The sequence below is a fragment of the Haliotis rufescens genome, unplaced genomic scaffold (genome assembly GCF_023055435.1).
Source record: "Haliotis rufescens isolate VD_foot unplaced genomic scaffold, xgHalRufe1.0.p SCAF_12, whole genome shotgun sequence".
NCBI classification, from domain to species: Eukaryota; Metazoa; Mollusca; class Gastropoda; order Lepetellida; family Haliotidae; genus Haliotis; species Haliotis rufescens.
Genome location: NW_025963802.1, coordinates 26,786,021 through 26,801,772, shown reverse-complemented (window position 1 = coordinate 26,801,772; position 15,752 = coordinate 26,786,021). Strand labels below are relative to the sequence as shown.

At 50.4% G+C, this 15,752-nt stretch overlaps 3 protein-coding genes across 3 annotated transcripts; all 3 read right to left on the bottom strand.

The window, feature by feature from the left end:
• Positions 1-1,355: 1,355 nt before the first annotated feature.
• Positions 1,356-4,421, bottom strand: LOC125378275 (proteoglycan 4-like). Its single transcript, XM_048393732.1, has 2 exons — positions 3,812-4,421; positions 1,356-1,927 (listed from the first exon to the last, which is right to left on the bottom strand). The coding sequence occupies exons 1-2, from the start codon at positions 4,419-4,421 to the stop codon at positions 1,356-1,358; spliced, it is 1,182 nt and encodes a 393-aa protein (XP_048249689.1).
• A 1,527-nt stretch (positions 4,422-5,948) lies between these two features.
• LOC124117996 (hepatitis A virus cellular receptor 1-like) lies at positions 5,949-7,416 on the bottom strand. Its single transcript, XM_048393464.1, has 3 exons — positions 6,908-7,416; positions 6,417-6,770; positions 5,949-6,195 (listed from the first exon to the last, which is right to left on the bottom strand). Exons 1-3 carry the CDS (start codon positions 7,414-7,416, stop codon positions 6,171-6,173), a joined length of 888 nt encoding a protein of 295 aa, XP_048249421.1. The 3' UTR covers positions 5,949-6,170.
• Positions 7,417-7,893: 477 nt separating this feature from the next.
• LOC125378274 lies at positions 7,894-10,992 on the bottom strand. The gene has a single exon (XM_048393731.1). It carries the CDS (start codon positions 10,990-10,992, stop codon positions 7,894-7,896), a length of 3,099 nt encoding a protein of 1,032 aa, XP_048249688.1.
• Between the last annotated feature and the right edge of the window lie 4,760 nt (positions 10,993-15,752).

Sequence of the window (15,752 nt, the reverse complement as noted above, 5' to 3'; positions counted from 1 at the left end):
CGCTTCAATTTGTTAACTACATTTGTATAGCTTTGTACATTTAAGAATTGACCTTCACTTTGTGTGAGTTCATTGGAGTATGAAGCTTCATAGAATGAGGGCCAATTAACGGCGGAGCTTGCGACAACGTTCCTACAATGTTTGGCCCTCACTCTATGAAGGTTCATACTCCAATGAACTCACACAAAGTGAAAGTAAATTTTATAATGTTTTTATCACAATGTCTTACCCCAAAGGATGTAGGCCAAGATCTAAACACAATTTAATTTTTTTGTTTAGTACGCGTGACTTCATGTTTACACTGACAGCCATACAACAACCAGCTACATCGCGGTGTAAAATAGTTCCTCAAAAAGAGAGGTGACATGGGCGTATGGATGCACAACTTGCTCTTCAGAAACATCCTACGCAGCACATGTATTCAAATCATATCCTCATTAGATGAGAAAGGTCTGTAAAGAACTACCTCAGTAAGTCAGTCACAATGACAGCGCGTCATAATACATATGCATCAAGTACAAGACGTCAAAATGGCCGACACGATAAACGCGTGACGGGAGAGATTTCCGAAGTTGTTAATGAACCTGTGGCGGTTAGATGTGTTAGTCATCATTGATCAACTGGCCGATCATTGAAAGGTGAATAAAGATGCGCCAAACAGACACTAAGGTAAATTCATAGATTGCTGGAGACGGTCAATGTCAACCTAATCACGGATCGAGTCGATACTACGATAGTTTAGATGTGCATTTCTTCGTTTGTTCATTAGGATAGGCCGCAGCGAGGATATTCGTGAACAATCATGCAGTCACGCTCTCTGACATTTCTCAACGTATACTGACACGCTGAGACCAAGAGTTAAGGTTCTAAATGATCAGAAAGAACGTTTATGTATGTTTTCGTGGTAGGGAATTCCCAGGGGTTTCCCCAGGAATGTTGAAGTAGTCCGTCAGTGTTTACGTCATTTCAAGAACACGGTCTCGTGAAAAACGTATGAACATCAAATTGTTCGTTCGTTCGTTCGTTCGGGGATTTAACGTGAGCTTTCCGCGTGTAATAAATTACATTTAGCGTATCTCGCACACGGGGAAGCACTTATACTAAATAGGAAAAAAAGCGTAATGAATAAATAAGAAGTGCGACCCCAAAAAATGTAAATGAAGTAAACCTAAAAAAGTTAAACTAGGGGGGTGGGTTTGGCTTGGTGGGGGAGGGGTCTGTAAAAAAGTAATAATAAAGTGGAAAAGTTGGGCTTGGGGGGGTGGGGGAGGGTTTTGCGTGGGAAGGCACGGCGTCGGCTGGCGAGCTGAGGTGGCAAGGAAGTTACTGTTTCTGCCCAGCCAGGAGCCTCCTGGCTAGGTCGAACTTCCGTTCTCATGCTGGTAGCAGGGGTTAGGGTGTACCTTGTGCTGCTCCAGTATGAGATCTGCCTGTTCTGCAAGGTGGACACGGTCGTCTACCTCAACCTCTTGATCCGGGACTGGGTCAGTCTGGACTTGGCTGGAGTTGAGGGACGGGCCTGGTGGTGTGGCGGTCTGGGTTTCCGTGGTCTTGCTGGGTGGTGGTGATGGGAGGGGTGGAGAGTCGGGGGAGAAGATACTTCTCCTCTTCCTCTTCTTCCTTCCGTGGCCAGTCCCTTCCGGCGTGCGAAAGGGCTCCTCCCCTCTGGATTCGAGGGGAGCGAGTTCCAGTGCAGCTGTCGTGGGCGGATGGGTGGTGGGAAGGCTCTCCTGGATCTCCATGGGGGCGACTGGTGGAGCCTTCTTCACTTTGGGCAGCCTGGCCTTCTGTACCGGGCGTGGTGCAGCAGGGGTAGGGGCCGGGGTCTTCTTCACCTTAGGCTTGGTTTTGGCCGGAGCTTTGACCAGAGATGGAGAGGGTAGAGGAGTTGGACTTGTTGGAAGTCCGGAGGGAGTCGTTCCCAACCCTGAAAGCCAGCAAGGATGGCAACTAACTCCCTCGGAAGAGATAGAGCGATATCTCTCATGGTAAGGGCTTGGGTTGCGAGCAAGGAAGGACACGTCTGCGCGGGGCGAGTGTCCAAGCCGAGATGAGTCAAATTGTTACTTACTTACTTTGGAGATTTAACGTGCGCTTTCCGACTGATGCGTATTTCGCACACGGGCCCGGCCAGGCCATTTAATGTGTTTCCGAAAGGGGCGAAAGTGGTCTGTGCAACCCAAGAGGGGGGTTAAGGGGATGCTTATATAGAATTTGGGAATTTTGAGATTTGGAATAGATGCCGATGGGGTAGGGGAGGAGAACTAAGGGAGCTGGGTATGGTGGATGTTTGTGTGTTTATGTAATTTTGATTTGGTAGGTTATTGTGTTTTTAGATGCGTTTTATTAGTTCCGTTTTGATTAAGAATACGCCTAAGGCCTTGAAGTTTTCTAGTTTATTTTGTGGGTTTAGTATTGCTTCTAGAGTGAGAGCCTTGTTTAGATTGAGGGTGGTTTTGTAATGCGGTTCTATGTGTAAGGTAGTGTGTGCAGTGGATGAGTGCGTGTTCTGGGGTTTCTAGTTGTTTACAGTGTGGGCAGTTACCTGTAGTGTGTTTTTTAAATTTTTTAGGTGGTTATTTAGGTTGGTGTGTCCTGTTTGGAGTTTAGTGATTACTCTGTCGATTTGTTTTGATGGATGGAGAATTTTTGGTCTGGTTAGTGGTTTGCTGAGCACTTTTTTGATTTGGCTATTTGAGTTTAGATATAGATTATGCCATTTTTTGTGATTTTTTGCTTGTTAACGCTTTTAATTTCTGATTTTGAGATGGGTAAGTTTAAGCTTATTTCTGGGATTTTGAGGGATAGTTTAGCTGCCTTATCGGCGTTTTCATTACCGTATATTCCTACGTGGGCGGGTATCCACAAGAAGGTTATTTGTTTGCCTGCGTTAGTTAGGTCGTTGGAGCTTTTAAGTATTTGATTTATTAATTTAGGCCGGTTTTTGGTATTTTTGTTTTGGAGGGCTTGCAGTCCACTTAGGTAGTCGGTAAGTATTAGGTTTTTTTTGTGGTTTTTGGATTCTTGATTATGGAGGGCTGAGGCCATGCCCATTAGTTCAGGCGTTTCTTTTAAGTTGCAATGGGGGCATTTACTGGTTTAGTGTTAGTAGTTGTGTACATTACCCGAGAACCGCTCCTGGCTTCTGATTGGTCGAGAGGATCACGTGACCTCTGTGACGTCACATCCGGTCACGTGACCTGCGCATGCGCGCGGGGCATGATGGGACTTGCGTGCGCATCCAAGATGGCGTCCCATCCGTTTCCGGTGGCGCGCGCATCCAAGATGGCGTCGCATCCGTGTCCGGTGGCGCGCGCCTTCAAGATGGCGTCGCCTCCGTGTCCGGTGGCGTGCGCCTTCAAGATGGCGTCGCCTCCGTGTCCGGTGGCGTGCGCCTCCAAGAGGGCGTCGCCTCCGTTTCCGGGGAGGAGATGAATGGGGAAAAACCCGGAGAAGCGCACGTACAAGGTGAACAAGATCGACAGGGTTGTTGTTGTGGTGTGGTTCTAAAAATAGAAATAGAAAAGGCGGTGGGGGTGAAGGGAGGGAGGGAGGGGGGAGGGAGGGAGGGGAGGGAGGAGGAGGAGGAGGGGTGGGTTCACGGTGTGGTGGAGGGTGGATTGGAGCGTCGTCAAAGCAAAGGAGGAAAAGCTGTCTTTCGGGAGAGATGAAAAGGGCCGTTGGAAAACAAACTGGAAACTGGAAACGACAGGAAACGGCAGGAACACTGGAACACTGGAACACTGGAAAAACTGCAAACGATGGGAAACGGGTAAAAACAGTGGGGCAGCATGGCCCATGCGTTAGTCACTTTGTTCAGATGATCTAACTTCTCCATCCTCTACTTCCATCTCATCCTCGGACGGAAGGTGTCGTCGACGCTTTGAAACGTGTTTTCGTGAGGGGCTTCTGTTCCGTTTTCTTTTCTCTACACGAGGTGTGATGCCTACACGGAGTTGTGTGAGGCATTCTTTTAGGTCGAGGACATCGACATGCATGTCTTCGATGAGATGAAGGACATGTGTCACGGGTGCCACGGGGGTCACGGGGGTCACGGGGGTCACGGTTGCCACGGATGCCACGGGTGTCGACGTGGACGGTGTTGCTAACGTTTTCTTTCGACTGGGTTCTGGGCAATCTGCAGCGAAATGGCCCAGGGCTCGACAGTTGTAACAGCGGTCCAGGCGATGGGGAGTCTTCTTTCGACGGGGTTCTGGGCAATCTGCAGCGAAATGACCCAGGGCTTCACAGTTGTAACAGGGGGCCAGGTTCTGCTTCTCCTGCATCTCTAGACTGCTCAGCTTCGGACAGACATAGTGACGGTGACCTTGATCGTGACACTGGAGGCATGTCACTTCAGGGCAGTACAGGTAACTGTGACTGTCGGTCTGGCACTTCATACAACTGTATCGAGCTGACATGATGGGTTTCATAGAATGCAGTGTGTGTGAGTGGCTTCGCTCTTGTTTTGTTTTTATAGGAGAGGCACTGACACCCTGCTTCCTGATTGGTTCCCCAGGCAGCTCCCCCGATTGGTTCGTTCCGGGGCCCGGCCTGCACCTCGGTTTTCCAAAACGGACCGACCCCTGTGTTTCTTTTCCATAGGAAATGGATTTTACCATGGGAGAGAAAGCACAACCCCGGTTCGGCCAATCAGAGCCCCGCCTGGTCCGAGCGCGGTCTCTGATTGGTCGACTACCCAGGCTTCCGATTGGTCCGATTTCGATCCGGTTTTTATCGGGGTGTGCATTTCGATCCTGTTTTGTTTTTTCTTCATCCTACAGACAACATAACACGACTATGAGTTTTTAAAACAAATTTAATCCCCCTGATCACATGAACCAACACAACAAAACAAAAGTCACAGGATGAGGGGGGTCATCCCTGTGATTTTTGTGAACACGAGGGGTGACCACGAGGGGTGACCACGAGGGTAGGAACGTCTGACCACTTTGAAAAAAAACAAAAAAACGTTGTCACTTGGGGTGTACAAGACACTCGACTCTTCTCTTCCGTGCTTCTTGGGACACCAAACGTCTGTATTTTTCGTTCACTTCTCCATCAGGACAAAACACGCACAAGTATTCGCAGGGGACTTTGTCGTGCTTCAGATGTTCTTTCCAGGGTTGGTCTGTGGCTTCCAATTGGCGGAGTGCCACACCGCAGCAATAACAGGTCACACAGTCCCCTCGTCCTGGATAGAAATAGCCAGCCATGGCCATGTCATAAGGGGTCTGGGTCATCTGTTTAGGCCACGTTTGAAAAGACCTCAGACGTTCTTGAAATGAATCATAGTGGGGATGAGAAGGATGACACAAGGTGTAAGAAGGAAAAGGTCTCTCCAGAACGTCACCGAGTCGACACCTGTCGTCCATCAAGAGTGTGTCGTCCATCAAGAGTGGACGTTTTCTCGCTTCTGGTTCTCTCGCCTTTTCACACACCCACTCGGAATCGGTGACGACATCTCGGGAGGATGACATGGCATTCATAGAACGTCTTTGCTCCATGATGACTGTGACTTCACTGAAAGAAGGTCTGAGGGTTCGCCTGCTTTTATGAAACTCTCCACCCTACTCCCTTCAACGGAAGGTCATGACCTTAGCTTCCACCTCCTCCACCTCATGACGTGACGTCATCCTGTGTTTGGGTTGACGGACACACGGCATGAGGCATGACATGATCCATGACATGACATGGCACACGGTGGGTGTGGGGATGATCGATGCGTACTGGAATGACTGACACCAGGCAGCTGATCTTTCAAGCATAGCCTTTCTCTTTTATCTATTTTTATTTTAATTTTACACTTTGGTGTGCACGGACATGACAGACGCACATACAGACAGACAGACAGACGGACAGACGACGTAAACGACATCTCAACTCAACTTCTACCCTCGGTTCGGCACTCTATTGGAGTTGAGGTCAATCAAGACACAAAGAGTCAGTTCAATCAATCACTGTTTAATCATGAAAAAACCAATCACAACCAGATACAATGGAAATACGAAAAGTCAATGGAGGAGGGAGTGCTTTGCATGTCCCTACAACAACAACAACAACAACAACATCAATAACGCGACAACGTTTTCCTCTTCCATCTTCAAGCTCTTCTGTCTTCAATCCCATAAGAGGTGGTCCTCCCTCAACCATGTGAGAGGTCCATCCGTTCAACACGTACAGTCTATGGCCTCCCTGAAACAGACATGACACATCACTTGATCACGGTTGCAGCTTACGTGTTGTAAAGTTCTTCGGGTGAAGAGGAGGATCACCATAAGATGTGATCCTCAGATGCGATAGGCATGTCATCATGTGTCACTATGCTGTCATAGGTCAACATACTACAAGTATAGTCTATGAGCTCCAGACCACAGGCATGGCACATCACTTGCCCGCTGTTGCAACTGATGTACCTTAACATGTTGTTGTGTCGGCGAACACGACATTCGCGTTGTAGGGGAGTGAGTTGAGCTTCTCCATAAGGATCCAGGTCAACATTGTCATCATCATCATCATCGTCGCAAACCATGGGCGTACCTGAGGAGTAGACATGAACCTCTTCCGGTGATGCTGGTGACCATGAAGCCTCAAGCAGGGGGAGCGTGTCCAGATCCATGGATGGGAGAGTGGCCAGCTTGAGCGCTTCATGATCATCGAGGTCACCCGTCGCCATCGTCACAGGGGCATTCGGTGAATAGGTGGGCTCCCGAGGGGTTTGTTCCCACCACTGTTCTAGCACGGTCTGGGCTGAACTGACATCAGGGGTCCTGTCAATCAAAGGACAGAGTCCATTCATCATAGGCATAGGTATAGTCATCATCAACATCGCTATCATCATCATCATCATCATCAACATCAACATCACATCAAGAACGACTGAGACAAAGAAGAGCAGGGTACTTACAGTTGTTCTTGAGGAGAGATCTTCAGAGATAATTTCTTCCGTGATCGTCTTTTTGCAGACGCTGCAGGTGTTGCAGGTTTCAAAAAGGATGTCCCCATTGTTTCGGTGTCTGTTGTCGCTGTTGCAGTGGTTGCTGTGGCTGCTGTGGTGGTGGTGGTGGGGACTGGCGCTGTGGTGGTGATGGTGGTGGTGGTGGGTGTTGCTGCTGCTGTTGGGGTCACCATGGCTGTGGGTTTGCTCGTCTTTTTCTTCTGGATCTTCTTAATCGTCCTCTTCGATGTGCCTTTCTCGGGTTCAGTCAGCTTCCTCATCTTTGAACGTATCTGTTCGCACATCAGGTTGTCGCCCTTCGCACGTAACTTGGCGTACGCGTCGTCGGTCTTCATCTTTAAACACAGCAAGTCGTACACTTCACCCCACAGTTCAGCAGTCATGTCACCGTTCCCATCTCCACTGCTTCCTTGGCCACTCATGTCGCTTCGTGTCTTGTCATTCAACCGTTTCGACATGATGTTGTTCGGATGTTCTGTTCGTTGTTTTTTCTTTCCAAGTCTTCACGGATGTGTGTCAACACTTGATGGTACTCTCTCCAAACACGTGTTTCTTCCAGATAAAACGCCAACAGCCAACACAACGTGAGGAACATCAATCAGAGGGACGATGTTGTTGCTTGGTCCGTTCAGTGAAAAGTGAGGACCGGAGAGCGTCGGTCGTATTAAAAGCCACGGAGGTCCTGCTTTCTGATTGGTCCGTTCCGGTGTCGGACTTTCACCTTGGTTTTCCAAAATGGACCGACCCTTGTGTTTCTTTTCCATAGGGTTAGTCTTGTAGCGTGAGAGAGAAAGCACAACCTCGGTTCGACCAATCAGAGCCCACCCTGGTCCGAGTGCGGCCTCTGATTGGTCGACAACCCAGGCTTCGGATTGGTCAGATTTCGATCCGTTTTTTTCTGTAGGGGTCCATGTCGATTCGGTTTCGATCCGCTGTTATGAAATTGTTTTTAGTGAAAGTCGTCTCTGTACCCAAAGGGGAGCGTATCTACAGGCAGCCCTGTGGTTTCGTCGCTTGTCGTACACGGTACGATAGTCTTTTCGGGAGGGTCGGGTCACAATTGCGTTTTCGTGACGAGGTCCTTTTCGAATGATCTGATGAGGGTAATGCAAACTGATTTTCTCCTCGTCTTTCCCAGGCCGTTGTCCCAGTATCAGTCCTTTCATGGTGTCAAAGTTGAGATGGTGTTGGTTTCGGTAATTCAAAGTGAACCCTCGCACTTTGCAGGTCGTGCGCGTTCCATCGGGTCTGGGGTTCATTAACTCGTAGCCATAGTTTTTGGGACCTCCCGACACAAACGTCTTGATGGTGTTTCCGTCCAGTTCATCCGTAAACTCACCCAACGAATGGCCCAGCTCTGGATTTTCATCGTGGGGTCGATGAATGTAAATGACGGTGTCCGTGTCAAAATACAAGACCCTGCGGCCCACCAGGGCAAGGGTCTCGTACAGCTTGAGACGTGCTTGGGCTACCCAAGCGGCGATGGCGACGTTGAAATGAGAATGAGGGGTTTGGTATTCTTTCCGATGGGTATAGGTCACTTCCACCATGTGTTCGTTGACAACGGTCACATCCTCGATGGTATTGCGGTCATCCCTCCACAAGGCAAAGTACTGTACAGGATCGCTGATATAGACGTTCTGACTGTAGTCTACCCGTTGTCCAAACTTGCCCCAGAGCGAATTCAGTTGCATCTTGGCAATCGTGCGACGTCCTGGATTTTTTTCGATGCGATCCTTGTCCAACCCAATGCCTTCTTTGTCATAGATTTCCTGGATGTAAGCATCGTGATCCGTACATCCCTCGGGGTATCCGCTGGCTTCGAGCTTCTCCTTGAAATGCCGATCGATGTAAGTGTCAAAGAGTCCCACTTGCTGGGTGTCGGGGTCATGCTGTGCAAAAGTGTCAAAATGCCAAACGTCGTAGATCTGAAGCACCCGGTAGTCATACTTCTTCACGGCTTCCTGAAGTTCTACGGTGGCGTACGTCCCGACCCATGACCTCTCTTCGTCCGTGTGCTGGCAGGGGGAGTCTGACCGGGCATCGGCACACGTACGGCACAAAGGACAGAGCAGTTTGCCACCCGATCTGTAAGGCAGTAGCGGGTGGTAGAGGCGTTTCGGGGGTAGGACACGGCATTGGATCAGGCCTTTCAGTTCAAACAACGTGTCCACAGGGGGTTGATGGAGAAGGGTCGGGTGTCCCGTGGGAAACGCTCCGGTCTTACAAATGTAGGGGTAAAGGGAACAAATATCGATGTACTTGATGGTTTCACCATCTTGGGCTTCGTAGCATAATCGCGTCGCATTGGTGCGTCCTCCATAGAAAGCGTCGCGAGGGTTGAGCGGCCCGGGGACGTGGATACAGCGGGGTCCCTGCAAGAAAGCACGCAGAGCGGAGTCCTCCCGTTGCATTTTCGTAAACTCGTGCTCCCACAGGGTGAAGATCCGTTTCACCTCAGGGTGTTGACTCAGCAGACTCAAGCGGTAGCGGGTGTCGGTGTAACGGGCTCCCAACGACGTGCCAAGGACGGGATGTGGTTCTCCACGTTGGGTCTTGTGACAGGTCTGGCACCCATGCCAGAAACAGCCCAGGAACTCGTAGATGGTGCCTGTCGCTGGATCGTAGCCATCCACGCTGTACCGATGGTGGCCCTCTCCACACGTGAACTCTTGTTCACCTCCATTCCTGGCGTGCTGGAGGTGCAGATGGGGGTCCGTTTCCATCAGATAGTGGAGCCAGTGCATACAGGCCTGGGAATAGTTTCTCTTGGGTTGGTAGCCTTGAGGTGGAAGAATGGCGATGGTTTTGGGTTTCAGGTCGTGTTTTCGAAAGGATTTCATGGTGAAGGCAGCAGCTGTCATCACTTCCACAAAGGGATCCATGCCCACCGAGTGGATGGCGTTCTGTCGGAAGTCGGCGCATCCCCGTCTCAAAATGTCCACATCACTCTGACAGTAAGCTAAAAGTTCTCCTTGTAAGTCGAACAAAGCTCCTTCTTGCACTTTTTGAGTATGCCACTGGAGGAAGGCGGTGCGTTCCGCGGGAGACATGCCATCGGGATCGTACGTGACGGCTGGTGGATAGGGACCTCTGTAGGTCTGGTTGACTCCCGTATTGAAAAAGTGCGGAAAGTACCCTTTCTTCATTTCTTTCAGCCCAAAGCTCTTGGGAAAGGCTTTCAGGGGGTAAGGGATGAAATTTAAGCTGTCTTCGAAACACAACCGTCCCAGGGTCATCTGCAAAATGTGTTGGCCATGTCGGATCTTGGTGGGGAGTGTCACCAGGAGGGGGGACAGACCCTTCAGGATTAAGTGTAAATCATACGATCGTGCATTGTGGGCCATCACATAAATGCGATCCTCCTTCGGGACTGTATGGCAAGTGGTGTTCTTGTTCTTTGGCTTCTTTGTTTTCTCCACTTCCATGGCCTCTTCCTCATCCCCCTCTTCCCCCTCCTCCGCCTCCTGCTGGGGTGATGCATGTCGATGACGTTTGGAAGCGTACTTTCTTGAGGGGGTGTCATCCCGTTTTCTTTTTTTCCCCAGACGGTCTGTTGTCCCCTTGCGTGTGCTGCCCTCTTCTTCCTCTGGGTGGGGCTTCTTCCTGGGTTTTTCAGCCAACGTGGTCAACCACACACACACATCATGTCGCGTGGTGGGGCCTCGAAACACGATCTCACGGCTGGGACCATATCCTTCTTCTCTCCATGGACAGTGTTCGCACAAGTCCTTGCTGACTTCACTGATGCACCGTCCACATCCCAGTTGCACCACGCACAAATTTGGAATGTGTTCCCCCGTGTCTTGCATGCATTCAAAATCATAGAAGGCGTATCGTACATTGTCTCGTACGTGATGTTGTTCCTCTTCCCCCTCCTTCTCCGCTTCCTCTTCCCCCTCCCCCTCCTCCCCTTCCCCCTCCTCCTCGTTTTCTTCACGGAGAGGCGTCATGTAACAGCGATGGTCTGGGGTCATGGGTTCTCGGCACACCAAGCAGGGATGGTCTTCGTCGAAGCACTCGTGGTGAACCATGGGGGTCTCCAAGATGCGGACCAGATGAAAACAGGTCGGGCACCTGTGAATCGATTGGCAGGCGCTGGGTTTTCCCTCTGACGGTGACTGGAGATGTCAAGTGTAACACGATGGATTGGGGAACCAACGTTGACATGTCAAGCAAGGGATCCCGTGCTCTTCCAGGGACTTGCAATAGGTACAGTGGAGGCAGCGGTGACAGCGGTATTCCTTGGTGCAGGGATGTTTTTCGGGATGATCGTAACGTTTGTCGCAGCGTTCGCAGTAATGGTTAGAGCCATAAAAAGCGGGCATGGACGTGATGACATCGTAGTGCTGATCATGATGGTATAGATGCAGCACCGTGGCGTGGGGTGGAGCCTCATCACACTTGTACAACAGTCTCTGGTCCACCTCTTGACTGTAGACTTTCAGTTGATAATTCAGGGGGACCAAGGCGCGTCCCACGCGTGCGAGGTCGTCCAGGCCCTGACAGGGGCCTTCAGACAGGCCAAGGCGTCGAAACAAGTCCCGTGCCCGTATGCCTTGAACGTCGACGCGATTCGTTCTCGTCAGTCTCACTCGCTCGGCGGTCCATTCTGGGGTCAAAGGGAGGGGTTTCTGGGCATAATGTTGTGCCACCACCAGGGCCCGTGCCAAACAGGATTGATCTTGGTTGTTGATCCGTACAATGCACTGTTTGCGTGTTAAAAAGGCTTCGAGTCCAATCACGTGTTTCAGTTGATGACCGCCACTGCCCGATCCTAGCCTGTCGGGATCTGAGACGTGTACTAAAGTCACCACCATGGTGGCATCGATGTTCAGGTCTTTGTTGGACTGTTGGACTTTTTCCACGGCATGCAAAATATCGAGCCCATGGAGATCTTCAAAGCGACGAAAGGGAATCCGTATGGAGGTGTTCAAAGCGGGATGATCGATACCTAGACCAATACGATCTCCCTTCTGGCCTGACATCTGTTCATAAAAGTCATCGATGACCCTGTCAAATAAAACTGGCAGTTCCATGGGAACGCGTTCCGGTGGTACGGTGTCCAAGTAGTCTGGGTTGAAAGTCAAACGATAGGTATGGTTAGCGGGTCTTAATCGTCTGGAGCGGGTGATGTCTTGCCTCTCCAAACGATAGGGCGTACTTGGGTTGCTCGTCATGATAGCGATGCGTATCTGATGAACGTCTGTACTCTAAGAGGGACTGAACGTCTGATGGATGGATAACCCTTCCCCAAAACAGGATCGAAATCGGACCAATCCGAAGCCTGGGTTGTCGACCAATCATAAGACAGCACCGACCAATCAGAAGACAGCACCCGAGCCGAGTTGTGCTTTCTCTCCCATGGTAAAATCCATTTCCTATGGAAAAGAAACACAGGGGTCGGGTCGTTTAAGAAAACCGAGGTGGGAACCAGGCCCCGGAACGAACCAATCCGTGCGTTGCGTTTTGGACCAACCAGGAAGCAGCCATTTTCGATCCGGTTCTGCTCCTATAAAACAAGTGTGGATTCGAGTGGGTCAGTGTATTTGACATAAAATGATCAAGAATGGCTGAAACAAAGAAGAGTGGTACGGCGACGCGTGGCGAAGATGGGGTGATGGATAGTACAGATACTCGTGGATGTTGGGGTAAGAGTCATGCCGAGGATGCGGTGTCACTGCTCAGTCAAACGCCATCGCACTATTATCTACGCTTTGAAAGAAGGCTCGCTTCGTTTGAGGCGTGGCCAACGCAAATGTATCAGACTGCTGAAGAGATGGCCCATGCGGGGTTTGTCTACACTCAGATGGCCGATGGTGTGTGCTGTTTCAAATGTGGGTTGCGGCTGAGACAATGGGCACCCCACGACGATCCTTGGGGGGCACATCACAAGTGGTCCCCAGACTGCGATTACCTCAAGCTCACCGGCCTGTTGAAACACCAGAAACAGAGGTACACGAATGACGTAGCGCAGCCGGCTGCCTAGGAGGACGTTTCCCGTGTCCTGCGTTCCTGTTCAAGTTCCCATTCAAGTTCCCGTTCAAGTTCCCGTTTGTCTACTGCTGTTGTTGTTGTGGTTGGTTCAGTCTGTTTCCGCTTCCTGTTTCCAACAAGCTTTTCTTTGTTGGACCCACAAGTGGTGCCACGGTGGGCACCCCGATGACATACCCAGATGGTTACAAGTACCGCTTCGACGATCCTTGTCTTGTCATGAAGCTTGGACATGATCGTTCTTCTTGGACAGCAGCAGCAGAAAAGTTTTTCTTCCCCAAAACGGCCCTTTTCAGGGCCACCCATCTCACCCAAAAGACAACTTTCCTCCTTTGCTTTGCTAAACCCCACCCCTCAAAAAAAAACAAAGAACCCACACCCTCCCCCCTAGACCTCTTGGAGGCACACGTCTAAAAATACAATACATAGATATATATCAATAGATCAATAGAGACACGTAGTACACCACGTCAAACATCACGTGTGCATGAAAACACGTGTCACAGTACGTCTGTCGACTTACACGGATGTCAACACCTCGGTATCCTTCAATAATAATAATAATAATAAAAATAATAATTTGAAAACACACACACACATGACACAACGTTTGCATGGCAACACACAAAGTACATGACGTTCACATCGCGACACGAAGTCCATGACGTGTGCAAACGTCACGCAGGTGTATCGATCTTTCTCTATTCATCTCCATACGACACCCATGGTTGTAGTCACACACACACACACACACACAGGACACCACGTTTTGCTTGACAACACGCTATTCTATGCATCAACGTCAACGTCTGTTTGAAGACATCCACACTCACACATACACACATGACACTCCGATTGGCATGGGAGTGACACAACGTACATCGCGTAGGCATTCCCACGTTCATGTCTACCTATGAAGGTCCACCTTTCCTTTAGCATTCAGACGACCGTCTACCTAAAACAATACCAAGGCTACCCAAGGAAAAAAACGGATCGAAATCGGACCAATCGGAAGCCTGGGTTGCCGACCAATCAGAGGCGGCGCTCGGACCAGGCGGGACCCTGATTGGCCGAACCGGGGTTGTGCTTTCTCTCCCATGTTAAAATCCATTTCCTATGGAAAAGAAACACAGGGGTCGGGTCGTTTTGGAAAACCGAGGTGCGGGCGAGGCCCCGGAACGAACCAATCGGAGCTGCGGCCTGGCGAACCAACCAGGAAGCAGGGTGTCAGTGCCTCCCCTATAAAACAAGAGTGGATTCGAGTGGGTCAGTGTCACTTGTAAAATTTATTCGAAAAATCAAGAATGGCTGAAAACTGGGATCTGGAGCTCGCCTCAGTGGTGCACCCTTTGCCACTGTGCAAAGGGTGTCGCTCGGAGTTGGAGAAGAAAGAAGAAGAAGTACCGCCATTGCCATCGCTACCTCCATGGCAATGCGGTAAATGCCAAGGGTGCTTACCTGTGTACGCCCTTGGCACAAGGGCACGGGATGGTACTTTCGAATGTGTGTACTGTAAGACCATCCTCAAGGACACCTACGTGCGGCGGTTAACGCACACCAGTAGGTGTCCTGTCAGACGGGAAATGAAAATCCACCCGTGCCTTTGCACCATGGGATGCACATGCATGTGAACATCTCCCGAAAGACAGCTTTTCCTCCTTTGCTTTGACGACCCTCCAACCCACCCTCCACCACACCGTGAACCCACCCCGCCTCCTCCTCCTCCTCTCCTCCCCCCCACCCTTCCCTCCCTCCCTCCCTTCACCCCCACCGCCTTTTCTATTTCTATTTTTAGAACCACACCACAACAACAACCCTGTCGTGAACTCTTGTTCACCTCCATTCCTGGCGTGCTGGAGGTGCAGATGGGGGTCCGTTTCCATCAGATAGTGGAGCCAGTGCATACAGGCCTGGGAATAGTTTCTCTTGGGTTGGTAGCCTTGAGGTGGAAGAATGGCGATGGTTTTGGGTTTCAGGTCGTGTTTTCGAAAGGATTTCATGGTGAAGGCAGCAGCTGTCATCACTTCCACAAAGGGATCCATGCCCACCGAGTGGATGGCGTTCTGTCGGAAGTCGGCGCATCCCCGTCTCAAAATGTCCACATCGCTCTGACAGTAAGCTAAAAGTTCTCCTTGTAAGTCGAACAAAGCTCCTTCTTGCACTTATTGAGTATGCCACTGGAGGAAGGCGGTGCGTTCCGCGGGAGACATGCCATCGGGATCGTACGTGACGGCTGGTGGATAGGGACCTCTGTAGGTCTGGTTGACTCCCGTATTGAAAAAGTGCGGAAAGTACCCTTTCTTCATTTCTTTCAGCCCAAAGCTCTTGGGAAAGGCTTTCAGGGGGTAAGGGATGAAATTTAAGCTGTCTTCGAAACACAACCGTCCCAGGGTCATCTGCAAAATGTGTTGGCCATGTCGGATCTTGGTGGGGAGTGTCACCAGGAGGGGGGACAGACCCTTCAGGATTAAGTGTAAATCATACGATCGTGCATTGTGGGCCATCACATAAATGCGATCCTCCTTCGGGACTGTATGGCAAGTGGTGTTCTTGTTCTTTGGCTTCTTTGTTTTCTCCACTTCCATGGCCTCTTCCTCATCCCCCTCTTCCCCCTCCTCCGCCTCCTGCTGGGGTGATGCATGTCGTTGACGTTTGGAAGCGTACTTTCTTGAGGGGGTGTCATCCCGTTTTCTTTTTTTCCCCAGACGGTCTGTTGTCCCCTTGCGTGTGCTGCCCTCTTCTTCCTCTGGGTGGGGCTTCTTCCTGGGTTTTTCAGCCAACGTGGTCAACCACACACACA

Coding starts and splice junctions, on each gene's coding strand:
- LOC124117996 (XM_048393464.1), bottom strand. CDS start 7,416: ATGTCGAAACGGTTGAATGACAAGACACGAAGCGACATGAGTGGCCAA. Junction 6,771..6,907: donor ATCTCTCCTCAAGAACAACT/GTAAGTACCCTG, acceptor TTTGATTGACAG/GACCCCTGATGTCAGTTCAG. Junction 6,196..6,416: donor CGACACAACAACATGTTAAG/GTACATCAGTTG, acceptor TGTCTGTTTCAG/GGAGGCCATAGACTGTACGT.
- LOC125378274 (XM_048393731.1), bottom strand. CDS start 10,992: ATGGTTCACCACGAGTGCTTCGACGAAGACCATCCCTGCTTGGTGTGC.
- LOC125378275 (XM_048393732.1), bottom strand. CDS start 4,421: ATGTCAGCTCGATACAGTTGTATGAAGTGCCAGACCGACAGTCACAGT. Junction 1,928..3,811: donor AGTTAGATCATCTGAACAAA/GTGACTAACGCA, acceptor GCTGGCTTTCAG/GGTTGGGAACGACTCCCTCC.